Genomic DNA, 24,057 nt, shown 5'->3' on the forward strand with positions numbered 1-24,057 from the left:
CCTCTTGTCCCTGGTGTAAACTAGCCCTACCTTGTGAATTACTGCCTGGGGGCCACTCTGCCTCTCCCACGGGCAGGAGCCCACAGGCTGGCAACCTCTCTCCCTGAGTGCCAGCTGAGAACTGGCCTTTTCCCGCCTAACTCAAATAAATAAAACAAAAGAACTTCCCCTCTAGGAGGCTTTCCCCCTAGAGTTGCTGGTTTAACTCCAGAAGGGGGGAGGCAATGAGGGGAAGGCTAAAGAACTTCCTGCCCCTCTAGGAGGCTTTCCCCCTAGAGGCGCTGGTTTAACTCTGGAAGGGAGGAGGGGATGAAGGGAGGCTAGGCCAAAGCCTGCTTTAGTAGTTTAATGTTCCCTTCCAACGAAGCACCAACATTAACTAAGATGGCGTTCCTCCACAGGCTGGCTAAGGGTGTATTAAAAGCTAATGTCTATGAGCTTGGGCAGACAGTGGGGAAGGCACAGACGGTGTGGAATAAACAACCACACAGCAGGTGCATTCACCGGTTGCATAGAAGGCTTGGTCACGCCAGCTATAATACTATAAACAAAACCCTAGAAATATTGCAAGGGGAAAAGGTGGACAAATGCAATGTGTTTTTAGACTGTAATGTTTGTAAAGAAGCCAAATCAAAATTGTTTCCAGCATCTAGGAGGAGTGAGCGTGTGTCTGTAAGACCGCTCCATTTAGTCCATGCAGACGTTGTGGGGCTGTATGCACCCAGTGTTTCTAAAAATAGATTTGGCTTGGTTTTGGTTGATGATTACAGCAGGTTTGCGTGGGTGTATTCAATCAAACATAAAAGTGATGTGTTTCATACATTTAAGTACTGGGCAAAGAGAGTACAAAAACAATTAAATGCTAAGATAGCCGCACTCCAGACAGACCAGGGAGGTGAATTTTTAAGCAAAGACTTGGCCAGCTATCTGAAGCAAGAGGGCATAAATCACAGGGTTGCCAATATCTCCTCTCCGTGGGAGAACGGGGTGATAGAACGCAGAGCAGCTATTCTCCAGGCGATGTGCCATGCTTTACTGGAAGACAGTGGATTGAAGCTGGCATATTGGGGAGAAGCATTAAAAACGTCCTGTTATATATCTAATAGGTTGTGGACTGAAGCTCTGAACGATATACCCTATAGGGTCCTATATGGGAGAAAGCCAAACCTGGACTACCTTAGGATCTTTGTGTCTAAGGCATGGGTTAACATTCCTCTAGACAAAAGGAGGAAGGGTGGTGCTAGAGCCAGGAAACTGGTGTTTGTGGGCTATCAAAACGGCATGAAGTCCTACAGGTTTGTGGACGGTAATGATGTAATAAAACGAAGCCGGTCAGCATCGTTTTGTGAGGATGAAAATTGGACTGATATACATGCTAATGAAATGCCCAAGGAAGCTGAACTGCAGCTGTCTCTGAAAAGTGAGGAGGGGGAAAAGCCAGATGAAAGTAAGAAAGTTCCCTCACTGAAACAGGAGGAGGACGGTGCAGGCAGTTCAGGCAGGATTGAGCAGGAGAGCTCTGAGGCTGTAAAGAGTGAACCAGCTGAAATCAGAGTCTCTGCAAGGGAAAATAAAGGAATGCCGCTGAAGCGGTATGGCTATGATAATGAGATACATTATCTGGGCAATGGAGATTATCTGCCTAATGGAGAGCCCAGGTGTTACCAGAGTGCACTGGATCTAAACTTTGGTACCTCTTCCATAGAGGGAGAGGGAGATTATATATATGAGGATGAACCTAAAAACTATCCAAGTGTACTGGAATTGCTGTATGGTAAATCTTTCAAAGAAGGAGAGACATAAACTAACAGCCTGGAAGAGAGGTTTTAAACAGTAACTAAAGGAAAAAGTTCAATGTGCAAATAAATATATGCTAGAATGCTAAAAGGAATGAATGTAACATCAAAGACAGACCTGGCTGCTCCAAAAATGTGTTAAGCTGTAACTGTAAAATGTAATTGTTAAGCTGAAAAGTGAATAATCCAAACTGTAACTGTTAAAACAAAATGTAAAAACTCAAAGCTGTAAAATGTGTGTACTGGAAAACAGTGTGCCTCTACACTAAACAAGGTACAGTAAATGTTCTGGCAGAATGAGCCAGCGGAGATAAGGAGAGTGCTCAGCCTGGGATGTTATCTAACTGATAAGAATGTGCTTGCAATGTAATTAGCAAGCAGAGCTAAATGTGTGTGTGCCAGCACAGAGTTTTAGAGGCTGAACACTGAACTGTGACAATTGTAAATATGAAAGAAATGTAACCAATGTGTTAATGTTAATATGGAAACAATATGAATATGTAATATTGTAATGGATTGCAGCATGAGCTTATAAACTGAGGAGGGGTGTCGCTTATATTTGCCAGAAGTGACAGTTTGTAACACATGCTGTGAAAGTGAAACTGATGCTAGAAGCTAGATCATCTAAATGACAGTAGGTGGCTGGGTGCCAGAGGTTGCATCAGCCAGAAGCACAGTCAGCATGACACAGCAAGATGCTGATTGGTTACTCAATGTATAAATGTACAAAGACACTTTGGTATATCGTCGGAGTGGAGAGTGAATGATGTATAAATAAACTGTATATAGTGGTTTTACAACTACTGTGTGCAACCTTCATTCTTGAGTCACTAAAGATCACCCTCTTGAGCTCTAAGCGCATCGACACCCTAAACAGAACATGTGAGAGCAGCAACAATTTGGATCAAGGCATCCCAAAAGCTCTTTGGAATTCAGCCACTTCAGCTTGAACTCGAAATGCCAACAGGAGACCAATCATATACTTAAACTGGTACCTTCATGAACCTTTTTTATATATGAATATATTTATTGTTTTAGTCATTTACATTGAGCTTATCCTTTTTCTCATACAGAGTATACATCTGAATCTCTATCTCCCTTTACAAGGTATTCTTGCTCGGTCCTTTTAATTTAAATGTTCTTATATCAGTCCATATTGAGGTCTTCTTGCTTCCAAATAGTACCGTCGTTCTTTAGTCTTCTCCTTCTAGGCCTTATTAAGTCCATTTTCTCTTTCATCTTCATATTCTTGTCACTTCCGAGCTTTCCTGCCCTGACGGTAGGGATGAGAATGTTTTAGTACATAGGATTTGATTTCCTATCACATTCATCAATCTATTTTTCTTCCCTAATCCCTCCCTCCCTCCCTTGCGTGCTCAACTTTCTAGCCAGGGGCACAAATTAAGAAGCTTCCACCGAATGTCCCGCCGTTGACCTTCTAGTGACCACTTTAAATATGGATACCATTTCTCCTTTATCCTTTTTGTTTTTGACCCCCATTGTTCATCACGATTAAGCATGGCTATAATGTCCGACTGAACGTATTCAAATAAATAATTATGCCAGTTTTGCTCCGTCCATTTGGTTTTATCCTTCCAGCCAAAGGCTATTACAGCCTTGCCAGCTAGCACCATTGCTTTGAATAGATCCAGCCCTTCTTTATTGATTCCGTATTTATTTAGTATGCTCCCGAACATTAAATCTAGATCTATCGTTGGTCTTATGGCAAAAAAATTATGGATATGCTCTATTACCTTTTCCCAAAAGGGTTTAACTTCTGAGCATTCCCACCACATGTGGGAATACCATCCTTTTTTCTTTCCACAGTGCCAACAGTTGGAATTCAAACCCTGGAACATATTGGCTAATGCTGCTGGTGTTCTGTACCATTTTGTGAGGAACTTTAGCTCCAGTTCTCTAAATTTATGCGTTTTGAGCTGATGTATACCTTTCTTGAGACTGTCAAATACATTATCTGCTAAGTTAGTTTCAGAGCTCCATTTTTTTTTAACTAAATTTTTTATCTCCTCCTTATCCGTCGTCATTTTCCTATATATCCTTCCTACTGTCCCTTTCTTTGTTTTTATCATCCCTTTTAACAACTCCTCCATTGGTTCTCCTTCAGTCACCAATCTGTCTTCTATTGTCTTCCTAATTCTGTTATATAATCCTGTTATTTTCAGCCAATATTTCCTACCTATTTCATCGTATAGCGTTTGCAATGGTTTGAGTGTCTGCCCAACTAACATATCTTGTAGCTTGTTATACCCTTTTTTACTGAGTAGTCTCCACCATCCTTTATCGTCATTCTTTTCATCCAAGACCTCTAATGGGGTTTGTTTAGATGTTCCCTTTAACCATTTTAATTGCCATTTTCTCCAAATCATTAGTGCTGTTTTCCTCGGTCCTGTTTCTAATATGTTAACTTTGATCTTGCGTCCAGTGAAAACCCCTAAATTCCCTATTCCATTATTTGCCTCATTCTCTACTCTTACCCACTTCCTCTCCCTTTCCTCTCCTATTTCCATTAATGCTTTTAATTGAAATGACTCATAATAACTCCTCAGATCTGGGGCCCCCCAACCCATGTTTGTATTATGCGCATATATGAAATGCCTTGAAACTCTACTTTTTTTGCTACCGAATATCCATTCTTTTATTTTCGCGTTCCAACTATCGAGTTTTTGTTTTTTAATTTCTAAAGGTATCGTTTGGAATAAGTACAGTAGTTTCGAAGTCCAAAACATTTTCGCTATATTAATCTTGGTTGTTATGTTTAACATCTTCTTGCCCCATCTCTTCATATCTTTTACTATCGTACTCCATATTCTGTTATAATTCTTTTCTACCAACTTTTTAACATTTTTGACTAAGTCTATTCCTAAATATCTGATTTTCTTGACCCCTAGTCCTATCCCCGTTCGTTCATGAATCTCTTTCCTTTCCTCTTTTTTTACATTAATGTACATTATTTCTGATTTTGCCATATTAATTTTTAGTCCTGAGTTTGATTCAAAGTCCTCTAATATAATCTGTATCTCCTTTACTGCTTCTTTGGGATTAACTATGACTATAATCAGATCGTCTGCAAACAAGTTCAACTTAATTTCTTCCTTGCCTAAATGACATCCTTCAATTCTCCCCGAATTTCTGAGACGTTGGGCTAACTGTTCCATTGCCATTATGAAGAAAAAGGGGGAGATCGGGCATCCCTGCCTAACTCCCCTCTGGATTGCGAATTGTGCCGTGTGTTCTCCATTAAGTCTAACTACAGCTGTACCTTCTCTATATATCTCCTTAAATACCCTTATTGTTGATTGACTTATCCCATATTTATCCATAACTGTCCACAAAAAATTATGTGACAATGTATCGAAGGCTTTATAGACATCTAGCTTCAATAACGCCAATTTCCCGGACTTGTTATGGCTCAAAACATTTATTATGTTTCGGATTGGATGTGCAATGTTCCTACCTTCTACAAAACCATATTGATCTTCTTTTATAACTTTTTGTATAATATTTTTAAGCCTATTGGCCATTACTTTGGCAAAGATTTTATAATCCTGATTCAATAGGCTAATTGGTCTGTATGATCCTACTTCTTGAGGATCCTTTTGGGGTTTTAAAATCACTGTGATTTCTGCCTTTCTCCATGTGTCTGGAGCTATGCCCCCTTTAAGTATATTATTAAATACTTCTTGCAATTCTGGTACTAATATTTCTCTCATTTCCTTATAAAATTCTGCTGAAAATCCATCCAGTCCAGGAGATTTTCCTACCTTTAAACTATCTATCACTCTTTCAATCTCTTGTCTTGTTATATTGTCCTCTAATCCTCTCTGCTCTGTATCTGTCAACCTTACTCCTATCTCTTCTTCAAAATCTTTCACTCCTTTTTCTCCATATAAATCTTTATAAAAAGTCTCAAATGCTGCTTTTATTTCCTCTGAATTCTGTGTTAGCTTTTTATCCACTCTGATACTTGTCACACTTTGCCTTTGTTTCTTATTTTTTAGAAAATTTGCTAGTCTCTTAGCTGAGTTAAGAGTATTTCTCTGGTATTCATTTTTTACCATGACCTGTTTCCTCCATAATGCCATAGAGTCTAGATCATCTAGTTTTTTCTGTAAATCCCTAATTAACTTGTGTCTAATGGGGCAAAACTTCTGAGCTTGGTCTTTTTGCAGTTTACCTAATTCTTGAAGCCTGCCTTCTCTGTCTGCATACCATTTTTTCTTTATCTCCTTTTCTTTCATAATACATTGCCCTCTGATCACCGCCTTAGCTGCATCCCATAAGATATTTGTTCCCACTGTACCTCTATTCTCTTGAAATAATAGCTTCGTTTGTTCCATAATATGTTTTTTATCCTTATCCTTAACCATAACCATATTATTGTATCTCCATATTCTTTTAGTTTGCTTATGTGTTGTTTTAAATTCTACACTTATCGGGGCATGATCCGATATCCATATTGGGTGGGTAATAACTTTTTTAATTTCCCAATTGCATGTTCTATTAATTAATACATAATCTAAACATGAAGTCGTTTTATATCTCCCTGAGAAGTATGTGGGTTCAGGTACCAATTTAAGGGCTTTATATACTTCAATAAAGTTCCATTGTCTCCAATTTATTATTTTATCCTTATTAACATCCTTATTAAAGTCCCCCGCTAATATCACCTCCCCTTCAATAAATTTACTAGCTTTTTTAAAAACTTTTAATAAAAAGGTTTTCTGTCCTGTATTTGGAGCATATATATTTATCAATGATGTTAACCTATTTTCAATCAAACACTTAACCATGACAAATCTCCCTTCAGCATCTCTTATCACCTCTATTGTTCTTATATCATACCTTTTATGAGTTAGGATTGCTACCCCCCTTGCTTTATTTGATCCTCGTGCCTCTGCCAAAATTTCCCAATTTGGGTCACTAATCAAGGGTCTCTTATCTCTTTTAGATTTATGAGTTTCCTGGAGCCAAACTATGTCTATATTCTGTTGTTTAAGGAATCTAGAGAGCTTGTATCTCTTTAAGTCTGATCCCAAGCCATTGACATTCAGTGTCAGCATCCTTAATGTTTTATCCATATTTAGATCGAAAACTACCATTCTTTTGTACCCCTGGCTGAATACCTAGTTTGCTTTTGTACCCCTTCCCATTCCCAAATACCTCTTCCCTCCCCTTCCCCATCTCTCCCCCCCCTTTGTGTAGAGCCATAGACTGAGGATGATCACTCATCCCTTCTCTACACCTTGAGCAAGCGCACTCCCCCCCCTCCCGGGTTATGTTACTACTTATTTAACCATTTTGTTTTTATTTGGATACTTCCCTTAATATGTCTCAGTCTCGAGACAGTCTTATCCTTTTCTCCGATCGAGTGGATGCTCCTTCTTCTGGGTCCTGCTCCTGTGACTGGGGTTGGTGAGGTTCCTCCATAGGCATTGGTTCACTGCTCCTCTCATCTGCTCCCAATGTCTTTAATAGCTCCCGTGCCTCTTCAGGGTGCCGTGCACAAAGTCTTCTTCCCTCCTGGTAGATAACTAAAGACGCTGGATATGCCCAGCTAAATTTAATGCCGCTTTGATTAAGTTTCTGTGCATAGGGTTTCATTTGAGACCTTTGGTGTAATGTTTCTTTACAAAAGTCTTCTTTCACATAAACTTTTCTGCCTTTAAAAGTTAAGTCTTTGGCTTTTTTAAGTGTTTTGAGGACTCTTTGCTGCAGTTTCTCTCTTGCTAGTTTCATTATAACTGGGCGGGGCGCCCCGCCCTGCCTTCTTGTTTGAAGTCTGTGAGCACGTTCTACTTCTTCTAGTTGTATCTCCATGCCCTGGTCTAATAACAAATCCACCAGTGTTTGCTCTAAATCGCAAGACTTAACTTCTTCTGAAATGCCAAAGAAGATAACATTCTTCCTCCTGCTTCGGTCTGAAAGTTCTGTGGATTGTTTTTTCAAAAGGTCAATTTCCCCTTTATTTTGCAGTGAAAGAGCCTTTGCTTCTGTCGCAATGGCAGCGACTGACTTAAGTTCTGTGCCTAAGCTCTGCATCTGTGTTGTTAAGTCAGCCAACGTTGCATGTACTTTAGCTTGAGATTCAAGCATTAAAGTCTGGAACTGTGCTAATTGCTCTGAGAGGCTTTTCACAGTGACCGCCATGTTATCTCAGCTTCCTCAACCTCCCCTCCTTTTCTTTGATATTATTGCTTATTTAAGCTTGCTTATCTTTAAGCCACTTATCTTTTCACTCTGCTCCTCCTTATGTTAGACGTCTCGCAGCCAGTTTCGATGACTCCCGCTTTTAATTACGTTGTTTTACAGCTTGTATCTTTGTTTTCTTAGGGAGAGTGGGGACGAGGCGTCCGAGTCTTAGCGCGTGCGCATTGCTCCTCGTACCTTCATGAACCTCATCCAAAACAAAAGTAGCTCTTTCTGCCTGGACTGGCTTCAGAAAGAGGATGCAAAATTAGAGTACTCACTCAGGTTCTTGCTCTTCGGGTATTTATTAACAAGAACATCCTGGGACATGAACAAAGTTTGAGCCCAGGGGCACCTTTAAGATCAGGTGTGTCAAACTCATTTGTTATGAGGGTAGGATCTGACATAAATGAGACCTTGTCAGACTGGGCCATGTGTGTCATAAAATGTAATGCCAGGTAGCAGAGATATAAACTTTATAAAGGACACAGATAAACACAAAGATTTAAAAAAAAAAAACACCTTAAAATAAAACATGCTTAAAGTATTAGCACTCTTGCAATATTGTGGTCTGTTTCAAAGCAGGCTCTCCCTCCCTGCAACTTCCTCTCCAAGAAAGGAGCCTCAGCCAGTGAGGAAAACAAAAGGCTTTGTTCTGTAGCTTCTGTGCAATTGAGAAATCCTGGCAAAGCAAGCTATGACACAGAAAGAAGCAAGAGAGAGGGAGAAGGAAGCAGACTTGCCTTCAGGCCTGATAGGAACCCTTCGGGGACCTGATCCGTCCCCCGGGCTGCACGTTTGACACCCCTGTTTAAGATGAACAAAGTTTTATTCAAAGTATAAGCTTTCACATGCAAGCATACTTCTTCATCTACAATGGAATAAAATCTCCTCAAGCCCTACTTACAGAAAAAGAGAGGGTTTGAGGGGGTAGACATTAGGAAGGGCCACTCAGAACCAAGATGCATAAGAACTGAAATAGGGTCAGGTGGCTGGTAAGATCAATGAATGACAGAAAACTGGCACTGTAATGCTGTCATTCATTGACCTTCCTGCCAACCAACAAAACAAACTAATCAGGAATCCCAACCCCAGGGGACTGAACCAACTCAAACAAATATCTGAGGAAAAACAGACTGTTCCATTGTAATGTATTCAATAAATATACCGCAGGGGAATCCTGAACTGTCAGAACTGGAAAGGAAGTGGGAAATCTCTGCCCAACCCTTGAAAGGTCAGCCCAGAAGAACATTTTGGTGGAGGCAAAAGGCTGCCAACGCTGGGTTGGAAAATTCCTGGATATCAGGGGGTAGAGTCTACAGATGATAGAGTTTGGGGAGCAGAGGGTCTTCTGTGAGGTATAATGTAATACAATCCATGTTCCAAAGCAGCCATTTCCTCCAGGAGAACTGTAGTCTGGAGATCAGTTGTAATTCTTGGAGCTCTCCAGGCCCCACCTGGAGGTTGGCAACCAGGCAGAACATTCTGATGTTACCCATCCTCCTCTCTTTCTGCATTCTGCAGACCCATCAGATCCGTGCAAGAAATGCATAAACTATAACTGAATGTAAGCCTACAGTCTGTAACAGTGATTGTGATAGGGGAAAGCAATGGGTTGGACACCACTTTCAGATACGGGTAGCAGGAAAAAGGGGGGGGGGATCAGGGTTCAACAGCAGAATTTTGCTTTTCTTGCTGTATTGTGACTGATATATAGGGTTGTCAGGTCTGTGTTGTAAAATACTTGGAGGCTTAGGGGTGGAGCCAGGAGAGGGTGGGGTTTGGGGAGGCGCCTCAGCATGGTATAGTGCCATAGAGTCCACCCTTCAAATCAGCCATTTTCTCCAGAGGAGCTGATCTCTGTCAGCTGGAGATCAGTTGTAAAAGTGGGAGATCTCAAGGCCCCACCTGGAGATCTGGAGATACTGATATAGGACAAGCAGTGCAATCCTAAGCAAAGTTACACTCTTCTAAACCCACTGGTCTCCATGGATTTAGAAGAATGAAACCCAGGTTAGAATTGCACTATAATTATCTTTTAGTGACCTGTAGTGAAGAATGGTATGAAAAAATTAAAATAAAGACTGGAAAAAGTAGTTATTATAGAAAATAATTTTACAGCATGCCAAAACTTAAGCCGAGCAATATGGCCAGGTGCAGTAGAGAATTCTTAGGTACCTGCACTGCCATCCCTAATTCATACTACAATTGTAAGTACGTAATCCAGTTTATCTGATTTTGAGAATCTGCTCTCCAGTCAGACTACTTAATCCCAAACCTAAACTCTGTAAATGGTCACACACAGGCAGTTAGTTCTGTTCTGGAGTCCTGCTTTCTACAGGGTGGGGAATCAGGAGAAAAATCCATTGCTAGAATAATCTATTCCTACATAATTCTCCCACTCGGTATCAGCTCTGCAGCATATGACGTCCTGCTTTGCAGAGGCTGCCAAGCTATTCGGCCTAGAAGTTAGTCTGAAGAAGACAGAAGTTCTCCACCAGCCTGCACCCCAGGAAGATTATCACCCTCCCTGCATCACTGTGGGTGAATCAGTTCTGAAGACAGTCCAGCAGTTCAGCTACCTGGGGTGCACCATCTCCTCAGATGCCAAGATCGACAAGGAGATTGACAACAGGCTGGCAAAGGCAAACCATGCATTTGGCCAACTGCACAAAAGAGTGTGGAGCAACAAGCATCTGAAAAAAGGCAAAAAGATCAATGTTTACAAAGCGGTTGTGATGACAACCCTCATCTATGGCTCCGAATCGTGGGTTTTATACCGTCATCACCTGTGACTCCTTGAGCGCTTTCATCAGCGCTGCCTTCGCACCATCCTCAACATCCACTGGAGTGACTTTGTGACCAACACTGAAGTCCTCAAGAGGGCGGAGGTTACAAGCATCGAAGCACTGCTGTTGAAGACGCAGCTGCGCTGGGCAGGGCATATTTCTAGGATGGAAAACCACCGCCTTCCCAAGATTGCTCTGTATGGCGAACTTTCCACCGGCCATCGAAATAGAGGGGCACCAAAGAAGAGGTACAAGGACTCCTCGAAGAAATCCCTTGGCACCTGTCGCATCAACCATCACCAGTGGTCTGACCTAGCCTCAGATCGCAAAGCATGGAGGCACACCATCCACCAAGCTGTCTCTTCCTTTGAGAACGCACGCATAGCTGGTCTTGAGGACAAAAGGAGATTGAGGAAGAATCGCACTGCTACAGCACCAACCCCAAATCAGACTTTTCCCTGCAGCCACTGTGGCCGGATCTGCCTGTCCCGCATTGGTCTTGTTAGCCACCAGCGAGCCTGCAGCAGACGTGGACTACTGCACCCTTCTTAAATCTTCGTTCGCGAAGTCAAGCCGAGAGAGACATAATTTCAAAGAAGGGTAATGCCAAGGAATGTTCAAACTATCGCAGCATTGCACTCATTTCACATGCCAGCAAGGTCATGTTAAAGATCCTACAAACTAGGCTTCAGCAGTACATAGATTGGGAACTACCAGAAGTTCAAGCTGGGTTTCGGAGAGGTAGAGGAACTAGAGATCAAATTGCCAACATTCGCTGGATTAGGGAGAAAGCACAGGAGTATCAGAAAAATGTCTATTTCTGTTTCATTGACTACGCTAAAGCCTTTGATTGTGTGGATCACAACAAACTGTGGCAAGTCCTTAAAGAGATGGGAGTACCAGACCACCGCACATGTCTCCTGAGAAACCTGTATAAGGGTCAAGAAGCAACGGTCAGAACGGAATATGGAACAACTGATTAGTTTAGAATAGGAAAATGAGTTTGACAAGGATGTATATTGTCACCCTGCTTATTTAATTTATATGCAGAGTACATCATGTGGAATGCTGGCCTGGATGAAGCACAAACTGGAATTAAGATTGCCAGGGAAAACATCAACAACCTCAGATATGCAGATGATACCACTCTAATGGCAGAAAGTGAGGAGGACCTAAAGAACCTCTTGTTGAGGGTGAAAGAGGAGAGCACAAAAGTAGGCTTGAAACTCAACGGGCGTTTTCGCACTGACCTTCAAGTAGCGCGACCACCCTCTTCACAACGGAGGATCTGCCCGGATTTCGCACAAGAAGCGCCGGCGCACCCAAAAGAGCCGGCTACTTCCGTCGCGAAACCCGCTCAAACGGAAACCGCCAAGAAGCAGGAAAACGTTTGAGCGGGTTTCGCGACGGAAGTAGCCGGCTCTTTTGGGTGCGCCGGCGCTTCTTGTGCGAAATCCGGGCAGATCCTCCGTTGTGAAGAGGGTGGTCGCGCTACTTGAAGGTCAGTGCGAAAACGCCCAACATCAAAAAAACTAAGATCATGGCATCCGGCCCCATCACACCTTGGCAAATAGAAGGGGAAGACATGGAAGTAGTGACAGACTTCACATTTCTGGGATCCAAGATCACTGCAGATGGTGACTGTAGCTATGAAATTAAAAGACGTTTGCTCCTTGGGAGGACAGCTATGGCGAACCTGAGCAGTATAATAAAAAGTAGAGACATCACCCTGCCAACAAAAGTCCATATAGTCAAAGCGATGGTATTCCCAGTAGTAATGTATGGCTGTGAGAGCTGGACCATAAGGAAGGCCGAGCGTAGAAAAATAGATGCTTTTGAGATGTGGTGCTGGAGAAGAATCTTGAGAGTCCCGTGGACTGCAAGAAGATCAAATCAGTCAGTCCTAAGGGAAATCAACCCAGACTGTTCCCTGGAAAGTCAGATGCTGAAGCTGAAGCTCAAATACTTTGGCCACCAAATGAAAAGGGAGCACTCACTGGAGAAGATTCTGATGCTGGGAAAGACAGAAGGCAAAAGAAGAAGGGGACAGCAAAAGATGAGGTGGCTGGACAGCATTACCGATGTAACAAACATGAATTTGAGCAGACTTCAGAGGATGGTGGAAGACAGGAGGGCCTGGTGTGACTTTGTCCATGGGGTCACAAAGAGTCAGACTCAACTGTGCGACTGAACAACAACACATCATTTCTTATCCTGAAGCTCTTATCCTGGAGCCAGTTTGGTGTAGAGGTTAAGTGTGTGGACTCTTATCTGGGAGAACTGGGTTTGATTCCCCACTCCTCCACTTACAGCTGCTGGAATGGCTTTGGGCTAGCTATAACTCTGGCAGAGGTTGTCCTTGAAAGGACAGCTGCTGTGAGAGCCCTCTCAGCCCCATCCACCTCACAGGGTGTCTGTTGTGGGCAGAGAAGATAAAGGAGATTGTAAGCTGCTGTGAGTCTCTGATTCAGAGAGAAGGATGGGGTATAAATCTGCAGTGTTCTTTTTCTTCTCTTTGAGCACTATGCCATTACCAGGTCAGAAGTCTTTGGGGCATCATTCTCATGACTGTTCAAGCCATCAATTGTAAATAAATGTTTGTTTTTAAGATGAACATCCAGACTCTGTAGGCAGAGTCCATTAGCTAATTTTTCTGGCATTTGTCACAATGGTGTATATGAGTGTATGACTGTATGATTCCACCATGATTGTCTGTGTAATCATTCTGGCCCACTGGCACTTTTGCCCTATCTCCTCCCTGTCACAATTGATTGAAAAAGAGCTGTTTTGTGCCTTTCAAGAAGGCTATTTCTGTATTCAGCCTATAGATGTCACTAGCAGCATTTCCCTTAATACTCTGTTCTGTCACTAAGTGCCACTATTTGCAATCTCTGCCTGCCCATAGAGCCACATGCTGTGTTCTGACCAACAAAGCAAGTCTATGCTTTCTGTACAAACAGGATGTATATATAAAACCAGTTTCATGACTGCCAAAGAATGTTGTTGTATTCACTAAACTAGCAGAGAGGGAGACCACGCTGATAAAATGGACTGCATTATCTGCTCCCTATTTTGCCTGACAGTATATCCAAGGCTTATGACTATTAAACAGTAGATTCAGGCAAGCCATTTCATTGACTCCTACCCTACCTTTCCCTCCTTTCTGTTGCCACCATTCAGATTTTAACAGCATGCAGGGTCAGTTTCATCAAATCACTTTCTACTATCTTTTGAGTAAGTGATTGTCAGCCATGAAAAGATAACAAGATACTTCCTTCATACTCATGTTTCTATAAAAAGAAGCAATTTATTCTAAAGTCACAAATTACTCAAACTTTTATTACTGTTATTTGGATCATCTCATTAAATTAAATTATGTGTTTCTCTGCCTTGCCACTCAAATTCAAGGCAAAGTAAACTAGATTTCAGTGAATTAAATAATAGAGAGATTTTAGAAGGGTATTGACACATTGTACAACATTTTTAGATGCCCCTGAAGATTGGGTTTTGATGAACCAAACACATCAAAGATATGTTAATTGAACCTGACTTGAGTAAACCTAAAATGGAACTTTGTCCACTTGTTGGGAGTTTTAAACATGGGTCATGTTTAGCCTGTAATTTGTTTACAGATTAAAGAATTTGTCCATCAAACAACTGGCTTTAAGGTAGCAGTACTTTTGTCCCTTTCTCACAATACAAGAACTCGTGGACACGCAATGAAATTGCTGAACAGTCAGGTTAGAAGGGACATTATCAACAGGTCCCTGATCGAAGGAATCTTTCCCACACCTCTTAAAGAGGCAGTGGTCCGTCCCCTCTTAAAAAAAACATCAGCAGACCCGGCCATATTGGCGAACTATCGGCCGGTGTCAAACCTTCCCTTTCTGGGTAAGGTCATAGAGCGGGCGGTGGCAATTCAGCTGCAGAGATTCCTGGAGGACACTTCCGCACTGGATCCATTCCAGTCCGGCTTCCGGCCAGGTCACGGGACAGAGACAGTTCTGGTCGCTCTCATAGATGACCTTATGTGACATCTGGATCAGGGCGGCTCTGCGGTGCTGTTGTTATTAGATCTGTCAGCCGCTTTTGACACGGTTGACCATCAGCTACTGACTAGCCGCCTTGCCAATGTGGGGATTCGGGGATCTGCCTTACAGTGGCTGACCTCCTTTCTCCAAGATCGGGGACAAAGGGTGGTGATAGGGGAGGAAGCATCCCAGAGGCACTCTCTTAGTTGTGGGGTGCCGCAGGGAGCGGTCCTATCCCCGATGCTATTTAACATCTATATGCGCCCCCTTGCCCAGATTGTCAGGAGGTACGGACTGGGTTGCCATCAATATGCAGATGACACCCAGCTCTATCTATTGATGGGTGGCCAGTCTGACTGTACCCCGGAAAATCTAGACCTGGCGTTACAAGCCGTGGCTTCTTGGCTCAGGCTGAGTCGGCTGAAATTGAATCCGATGAAGACGGAGGTTCTCTACCTGGGTCGGGGCGGTCCGGGGAGAGAGATCCAGCTGCCGGCTCTTGACGGGGTACCACTGATACCGGTCCCTAAGGTCAGGAGCTTAGGCGTGCTTCTTGAGTCCTCCCTTACAATGGAGGCTCAGGTGGCAGCCACTGTTAGATCTGCCTTCTTTCATCTTTGGCAAGCGCGGCAGCTGGCTCCTTACCTGGAGTGCAACGACTTAGCGACGGTAATCCATGCTACGGTCACCTCAAGAATAGATCACTGTAATGCTCTCTACATGGGGCTACCCTTGACGCTAACCCGGAGACTACAACTAGTGCAGAACGCTGCGGCACGGCTGTTAATGGGGCTGCTGCGATGGGAGCACATTCAGCCAGTGCTGAGAGAGCTGCACTGGTTGCCTGTTGTGTTCCGAGTTCGCTTCAAGGTGTTGGTATTAACCTTTAAAGCCCTCTGTGGTCAGGGACCTGCCTATCTATGGGACCGCCTTTCCCCATATATCCCCCAGAGAGCACTGCGATCAGGGACAAAAAATCTGTTGTCTGCCCCTGGCCCAAAAGAAGCCAGGCTATGTATAACGAGATCCAGGGCCTTTTCGGTGGCAGCACCAGAACTTTGGAACACCCTCCCAGAAGCTATAAGGGCCCTGCGGGATGTGTCTGCGTTCCGCAGGGCCTGTAAGACCGAATTGTTCAAACAGGCTTTTGCGGTTTGATTGAAAAAAGGCTGCCACCGGACATCCTACAGAATGCTGGCGATCTTGGTCGAGAAGTCAATACCGCCTATACTGGACTGAAATAGCGCTATAGAATGGTTTTAAAGTTAATATATGTAAATTATGGTTTTATATGTTTTATTGGATTGATTATTTTTGTAATGTTGTAAGCCGCCCTGAGTCCGCTTGCGGAGAGGGCGGGATATAAATGGGAAGTAATAAATAAATAAATAAATAAAAGGAAGTACTTCTTCACCCAAGGGTGATTAACACATGGAATTCACTGCCACAGGAGATGGTGGTGGCTGCAAGCATAGACAGCTTCAAGAAGGAATTGGATAAACATATGGAGCAGAGGTCCATCAGTGGCTATTAGCCACAGCGTACTGATGAAACCCTCTGTCTGGGGCAGTGATGCTCTGTATTCTTGGTGCTTGGGGGGGAAAGAGTGGGAGGGCTTCTAATGTCCTAGCCCCACTGATGGACCTCCTGATGGCACCTGGTTTTCTGGCCACTGTGTGACACAGAGTGTTGGACTGGATGGGCCATTGGCCTGATCCAACATGGCTTCTCTTATGTTCCTATTAAAGAGCTACACTATGTGTTCCACTATTGACATGGTCCTCTGCCCGTGCTCTTTGATCTATGTGGGAAGTACCTTGAGAATGGTCAAGATACATGTCCTGGAGCACCACTCAAGGATAAAAAGCAAAATTTCAGAAGCATCCATACAAGAGCACTTTACAAAATACAACTATAGCCCTGATTCGTTGAACTTTTTCATCATATCTAAATTTGCATCTCAAGTATTTAATCCCACTGATGTAAGTACATTTTATTACAGCAGGACATGAGATGGATATTCAAACTGAACACCTTTGACTCTAATGGACTTAACAGTGAATTATATCGGTCATGTTTTCTGTAGATTATGAAATTGACATTGTCATCTGTTAGCTGAATTAGTGGGATCTCTTTAATGGAATGTTCCAGTGTCTTAATGCATTACACCTGGACTTTGGCAGGGTCTTTATGGGAATTTCCTAACATTTTGTGAATGTAAATTTGTAACCGGAAGGAAGGAGACAGAATTCTGAATGTTCCCGTTAAGAATCTTTTCTGAGAATTTGTGAAGGTATGTAACCTTGGCCAATTTCCCAAGTAAAATTGTTCTGTTTGTACATTTTTTAAAAAACACTGTTTCATAATTTTTAATTAGCTTTGACAAAGCAGTGTGCAATACGAGACAGTGTAGACTGGTTGGACTCAGCATAATTTCGCTATAATTGAACTCTTTAAAAGGAACTGACTTGATTAACTGAGCCTGAAGTAGACGACTTCCTGATTGCACAAGATTTTGGAGTTTGACAACACATTGTTGGGACTTACCTGTTGAATGTGTGTGTGTTTCTGGCTACATATACATATATCTGTTGATGTATTGGACTGTGGTATATGGATGCTTACATCTCTGAATGGATTTTGCAAAAATGTATATAAATTAAGAGAATCTTCATATCAGGTTTGGTGTGAGGCTGTGTGTACACTAGTTTTGGGTAGTTTTTTTCAACTTTACACAGTGTTTCTTATTGGTTTTGTATACCACGTGGAGTCTGGCAACCCCAGTAGGTTGCACCCCCAAAACAATCTTTGGACCACCCCAAATTGTACACCCCCACACTCCAGAGACTTTCCCCTGCAAGCATACAATAGCGCCCAGTTCACACATTGGTTCTGACACCATGAGCTTTTTTTGGAGTGCCACCAAGAGGCTTGTGTTTCAAAGAAGATTTGAATAAGGAACTAGAACAACTTCTCACCCTCTGTGCACTGAAATTATCATTCCACAACCACAGACTCTCCTATCTGAGAGGACATATGCTGTTTCCTGGTCCAAAGCACAGTTTTTGTGCCAGCTACTCCAAAGTGAGGTGCCCTCAGGGCAATCACACAGGCAGACATTAGGACCAGGCTGCACCCCAAAACAATCTTTGGTCCATCCCCAAATGATACATCCCCACACTCCTGAGACTGTCCCCTGCAAGAGGACATACAGTGGTGACAGTCCCGGCAGAAGAGCTCCTTTAATCCCATAGTCTGTGGTCAAGCACTATGTCGTGATCCTGTTTTCTCTGATCCCTTAGACAGCAACTCTCACCCAAAGGATCAACAAAAAGCTTACAAACGCTATGGCTTAGATCCTCTGAATGAGTTTCTTGCATGCTGGTGCTAGACAGCCTCTGCTGTGGAATGTACTTCCTCTTCCAGCAACTCTTCTGTTCCCACCAGTGGAAAAACACTGATGACGTGCAAGAGGAAATACGAGTGGAAGAGGACGCATCCTCTGCAGCAGAGGCTGTCTAGCACCAGCAGGCACAGAAGAACCCATTCATAGGAGCGTAGCCATCTTTTTCTTTAACAGTACACAGGCAAGGAATCAAGAGGGTAACATTTTCAAATTTGCTTTTTATTGTATGATAGTCATTGCAAGCAAAGCTTCTCAGCTGACCAGAGAGTAAGCTATGAAGAAATATGGCAAGAATTTGACACGTGGTCAGTTCCTTGAAACAATAAAGGACAGAAAACTTGTTGGGATGAACTGGTAGACATTGGAAGGATGGTGGAGTGGGTGGACAAAGGGTGTATACGTGCACAGAAGAAGAAAGAAGTAGATGGCTGAAAGAAATATTGGAAATGAGAAAATAAATAAACAAGGTGAAAAAATATTTAATATTCAAGTGGCTGAAAGAATCATTCTGTATAGCAAGGAGAGATAAAGCCCACAGAGATGGAGGGAAGGACAGACCTCCCCTGCCTTCTCCTATCCACTGGACAGTTTAGTATTCACTGTCCTGCTTATTCTCCTGCTTCACATTCCAGTGGAAACTGATGGCATCAATGATGGCGCCAGCACGGCCACTGAAATAAGACAGGACAGCTTTTTTAAAGAGGGGATGGGCAATAAAACTGGTGCCCTCGTCACCTCCGAAAGAGAAGCGGCGTCCAAAGTTGGTTAGGAATTTCAGTTTGCGGATGTACGAATCAGCCTTCCCAGAGACATGAGTGAAGTCCTCTCCAGGGCGAAGCTCGATTGTCCCCAATTCACCTGTGGAACTCCCCACAAGGTCACTCCACTCTTCCCCGTACTGGACCTGGAGGCTGGAATAAGGGAAGAGTTAAGTGTGGATTTCAGATCTCTTCTGCTGCCTTTGACCTGCTGCTATCCAACACCATTGCAGGGACACTCACTGACTCCAATGGGATCCAAGTTGTGCCTTGGACACACATCCGCTGTACTATATTGAGAAATAAAGCTAACTGCCCATTACAGCCTTTCCATGTGATCTTTACTTGCACAGTGACACGTTTCTTCCTCATTTTTCACATACAACTCATGTCTCTTCTCTCAAGGTTCCATGTGAGGAGATGATGTTTTCAAGAACTCACATCTCTTAGCCAAGAGAATTTATAACAACAACAACAACAACAAAATTTTATTTGTATCCCACCCTCCCCGCCGGAGCAGGCTCAGGGTGGCTAACAGCATCATTCAAGTTTCAGTTATACAGAGATAAATAAAATTACATTTAAACATTAAAATTCTGGTTAAGTTTTAAAAATTAAATTAAATTAGATTGGTAAAAGTGCTAATGCTATTTGTTTTTTATGATGGCGGTTATCATTAGCAATTTGTTTTTTATGATGGTGGTTATCATTAGCAATATACTCTCTGGAGACAACACTTTTCTTATTGCTGTAGTAGTGGGGTTACCTCAGACACCTCTCTGCTGTCTTTCCACACAGAGAAAGAAGTGGTGAGCAAAGCAAATCATCCCCTCGCAGGGCACCATTCCCTTCAGAGAAGGGAACATCTCTTCTAGCTAGTGTCAGGTGGAAAAATTGTTCTTAATGTGGAAAAAATAGAAAAAATGTAGATTCTATGCTCACTGGCACATGGCAATGTAAATGAGAGGGCAGTTGCCCCCTCCCCTGATCAGCTCGTCTTTCTCACACTTGAGTAATATCATCAATATCAGGGCTTTTTTTGAGCAGGAACACGCCTTGGTATCAGGGGTGTGGCCTAATATGCAAGTGAGATCCTTCTGAGTTTTTTCTACTCACAAAAAAAAGCCCTGATCAATATGAATCAAGAACTGTCCACCCTCAAGGGCTCACAATTGCCACTTGTTGACAGAATTGAAGGGACAGAAGGAAGGTTAAGACCTGGAAAGAAGCAAATAGGCTCAAGTCACTGACATTCATCCAGGGCTTTTTTTTTTTTTTTGTAGCAGGGACTCCTTTGCATATTAGGCCACACACCCCTGATGTAGCCAATCCTCCTGGAGCTTACAGTAGGCCCTCTACTAAGAGCCCTGTAAGCTCTTGGAGGATTGGCTACATCAGGGGTGTGTGGCCTAATATGCAAAGGAGTCCTTGCTACAAAAAAAAAATCCTGATCAGGGTTATCCCAGAAAGGCTCAAATGTCCTGTGAAATCTTTTGTGAATTAAGCTCAGAACTTGTTAGATTTCAGTGCCTGATTGGATTCTGCCAGGGACCTAGTATTGGCCAAGTTGGCTGCAGTTCCTCCTCTTTCTCTCCCCTTCTGTTTGCATACAAATCATACTTTTAGCATAGGCATGATAATTCACCACTGCTAACTTCTCCATGGGAAATTAATATTAAATATACTTCCCTAAATTTTATAACGCAAAGGGAAACCTCATTATGCATTAAATCCATAAATGGACTAATTTCTCCCCCACTAGATCTCCAAATTTTAATTCCCCAGCTCTGGATCTTCATACACTTACCCTATGATATATGATGAGTCCGCCCAGATCTTAAGGGCAGTTATGGGTCCATCCAATTGGTTTGTGGCCTGCGAGAAGCGCATTCCTCCAGTCCCTCCATATTCACCAGAATGGGATGCAGAGCGTTTCTTAACCAACCCTAAAATAAGTTACAGGCGGGAGGAGTTACTGGGATCCAAGGCTGAGCAGCCTCCTGTTACCCAATGAAGAAACCAACATCATTCAGAATACTGACCAGCTGCTGGGTTTTACCTGTACTGATGGAGACAGCACAACAGAATAACACGAGGATGGTAAAACGAAACATCCTAGAAAGAAAGTTTCCCAGGGAAGGAATCAGGTCATTGTGATCTTAAAGCCTGCCCTTCTCTTTCCCGCAGGCAGCTCCAGGTAGGTTTGGCAGGGGGAGAAATAACATCACCAAGTTAATTGCACCTTATTAAACCTCTAGGAACAGGGCCTTATCAGGAATGTGTTAGAATCAGCAGCTAATAATCAGAAGTCCCTCAGTCACCCCATTTATTATTTTTTAAAAATAAAGCTGACAGGGAAAGTCCCTCAGGTACTAGCAACCTAAATTGTCTTGAGGCTTGAAAGGTCAATATGAGAAATGGACTGTTAGTCAGGAAATTGTGAAAAATCACTTTTAAAAAATAAAATTGGCTCCCTCTTTAATGCAAAAATGACTTCCAGAGTTGTTACGTTCTTAATCTCTTTGTCTCCCTGCCCTTCATAGTTTTGACTCCTCCAAGCCATATTTTTTTACTTCTGTGTTTTAAAAATTATTTTTTTACTCCTGTTTTTTTAAAAATCATATTAAAAGTCAACTTCCTTCTCTGTTTCTTCCCCCATCCCCATGTAGCTAATCTATTATAAACCTGAGGGCAAGGCCCTTGTCCACCATAACACCCAATTACATTTTTTAAATTCTCTGACAATTCCTTTCTCCTCTCAGCTGCAATAGCAAAGGAACTCCTCACCTTCTAGTGCCCACCTGGCTTCTTCTGTAAATGTATTTAAAATGGTGTCTCTTTTTAAATACACCTTCTTATATTAAGTCAACTTCCTCTTCTGGTTTCCCTATCCCACCCCCATGTTCCTAATCCTTCATAAGCCCTAGGGTAAGTCCTGTTTTTCTTACTTTGTTTACTGTAGAAGAAGAAGAGCTGGTTTTTATACCCTGTTCTTCACTATTTAAGCAGGCCCTTGGCGCAGAGTGGTAAAGCTGCAGTAATGCAGTCTGAACTCTCTGCTCATGACCTGAGTTCGATCCCAGCGAAAGCTGGGTTTCAGGTACCAGCTCAAGGTTGACTCAGCCTTCCGTCCTTCCGAGGTCGGTAAAATGAGTACCCAGCTTGCTGGGGGGAAAGTGTAGATGACTGGAGAAGGCAATGGCAAACCACCCCCTAAAAAGTCTGCTGTGAAAACGTTGTGAAAGCAACGTCACCCCAGAGTCGGAAATAGGCTTCCCAAACCCCCTGCCCTGGCGGGGGACCCCCAAATTTGCAGCCTCCTCCCCCGCTCTCCAAAAATCTGGAAGCGTGGTGGGGGGAGAGAACATGCGTGCAGGCATCATGTCGTTGTAGAGCTCCTGCAGGTTTAGAAACCTGCAAACAGTTTTTAAAATGTGTGCCCCTTTAAGGCTGCACAGGAAACAGGAAACAGGAAGGGCTTCATGGGAAAGGGTCAGTAACAGTTTCCATGGAGAACGGCCCCTCCCTTTCTTTTGCTTTCGTTTTCACAGCAAGCAAAGTTCTGCTGGAAGAAGACCAAGTAAGTATTTGTGTGTGTGAGAGAGGGAGGGGGCAGGGGATTCCCTGGTATGGAGGCCCTCCCCCCCTTTAGAAAGCATGGGGGGAGGGAAATGTCTACTGGGCACTCTATTATTCCCTGTGGAGAATGATTCCCATAGGGAATAATAGGGAATTGATCCGTGGGTATTGGGGGCTCTGGGGGGGCTATTTTTGAGGTAGAGGCACCAAATTTTTAGTATAGCATCTAGTGCCTCTCTCCAAAATATCCCCCAAGTTCCAAAACGATTGGACCAGAGGGTCCAATTCTATGAGCCCCAAAAGATGGTGCCCCTATCCTTAATTATTTCCTATGGACGAAAGGCATTTAAAAAGGTGTGCTGTCCCTTTAAATGTGATGGCTAGAACTCCCTTGGAGTTCAATTATGCTTGTCACACCCTTGTTCCTGGCTCCATCCCCAATGTCTCCTGGCTCCACCCCCAAAGTCTCCTGGCTCCGCCCCCAAAGTCCCCAGATTTTTCTTTAATTGGACTTGGCAACCCTAGTCGGAAACGACTGGTCTTTGCACAGGGGACTACCTTTACCTTTTTACTTCACTATTCAAAGGAGTCTCAAAGCAGCTTACAATCTCCTTCCCTTCCTCTCCTCACAAGAGGCATCCTGTGAGGCAGGTGGGGTTTAGAGAGCTCTGAGAGATGTGACTAACCCAAGGTCACCCAGCTGACTGTATATATATATAAGGCGAATAATTTAATTAGGTGAATAATTTAATAAAAATTAAAATAGGTGAAATATATGTTTAAACAAGTATCTGCTGATCAAACACTATATAGCAAAGCTATATAAAATCACAGATTTGACTATTGCTACATCTGGTACATCAGCAAATATAACATATGCTACTAAGATAGATTCAGGTGGGCAGCCATGTTGGTCTGAAGCAACAGAACAAAGTTTGAGTCCAGAGCCACCTTTAAGACCAACAAAGTTTAATTCTGGATATAAGCTTTTGTATGCATGCACACTTCATCAAATGGTACTAAGGAAGAGAGCTCTGAACATAAGAGAAGCCATGTTGGACCAGGCCAGTGGCCCATCCAGTCGAAGACTCTATGTCACATAGTTGGCAAAACCCAAGTGCCATCAGAAGGTCCATCAGCAAGGCCAGAACTATTAATTACTCTGTTTTAAGCCTACTGTTCATTAATTTTCTTGAGTGCCCACCAGTTCTTATATTGTGAGAAAGGGAGAAAATTATTTCTTTCTCAACCGTCTCTATCCCTTACATAATTTTGTAAACTTCTATCATGTCACTCCTCAGTCATCATTTCTCCAAGCTAAAAAGCTCTAACTTTTTTTTACCTTTCTTCATAGGGAAGTTGTCCCACCTCCTTATCATTTTTGTTGCCCTTTTCTGCACCTTTTCCAATGCTATAATATCTTTTTTAAGGTACAGATACCAGAACAGTATTTCAGATGAGGTCATACAGCAATTCAGAAGCACAACAAAT

The 24,057-nt window shown here is 42.9% G+C and overlaps 1 protein-coding gene across 1 annotated transcript; it reads right to left on the minus strand.

Annotated features, from left to right (window-relative positions):
• Positions 1 to 18,695: 18,695 nt before the first annotated feature.
• On the minus strand, positions 18,696 to 21,133 carry LOC132584866 (zymogen granule membrane protein 16-like). Its single transcript, XM_060256821.1, has 3 exons — positions 21,047 to 21,133; positions 20,795 to 20,933; positions 18,696 to 19,140 (listed from the first exon to the last, which is right to left on the minus strand). Exons 1-3 carry the CDS (start codon positions 21,099 to 21,101, stop codon positions 18,819 to 18,821), a joined length of 516 nt encoding a protein of 171 aa, XP_060112804.1. The 5' UTR covers positions 21,102 to 21,133; the 3' UTR covers positions 18,696 to 18,818.
• Between the last annotated feature and the right edge of the window lie 2,924 nt (positions 21,134 to 24,057).

The sequence above is a fragment of the Heteronotia binoei genome, chromosome 15 (genome assembly GCF_032191835.1).
Source record: "Heteronotia binoei isolate CCM8104 ecotype False Entrance Well chromosome 15, APGP_CSIRO_Hbin_v1, whole genome shotgun sequence".
NCBI lineage: Eukaryota > Metazoa > Chordata > Lepidosauria > Squamata > Gekkonidae > Heteronotia > Heteronotia binoei.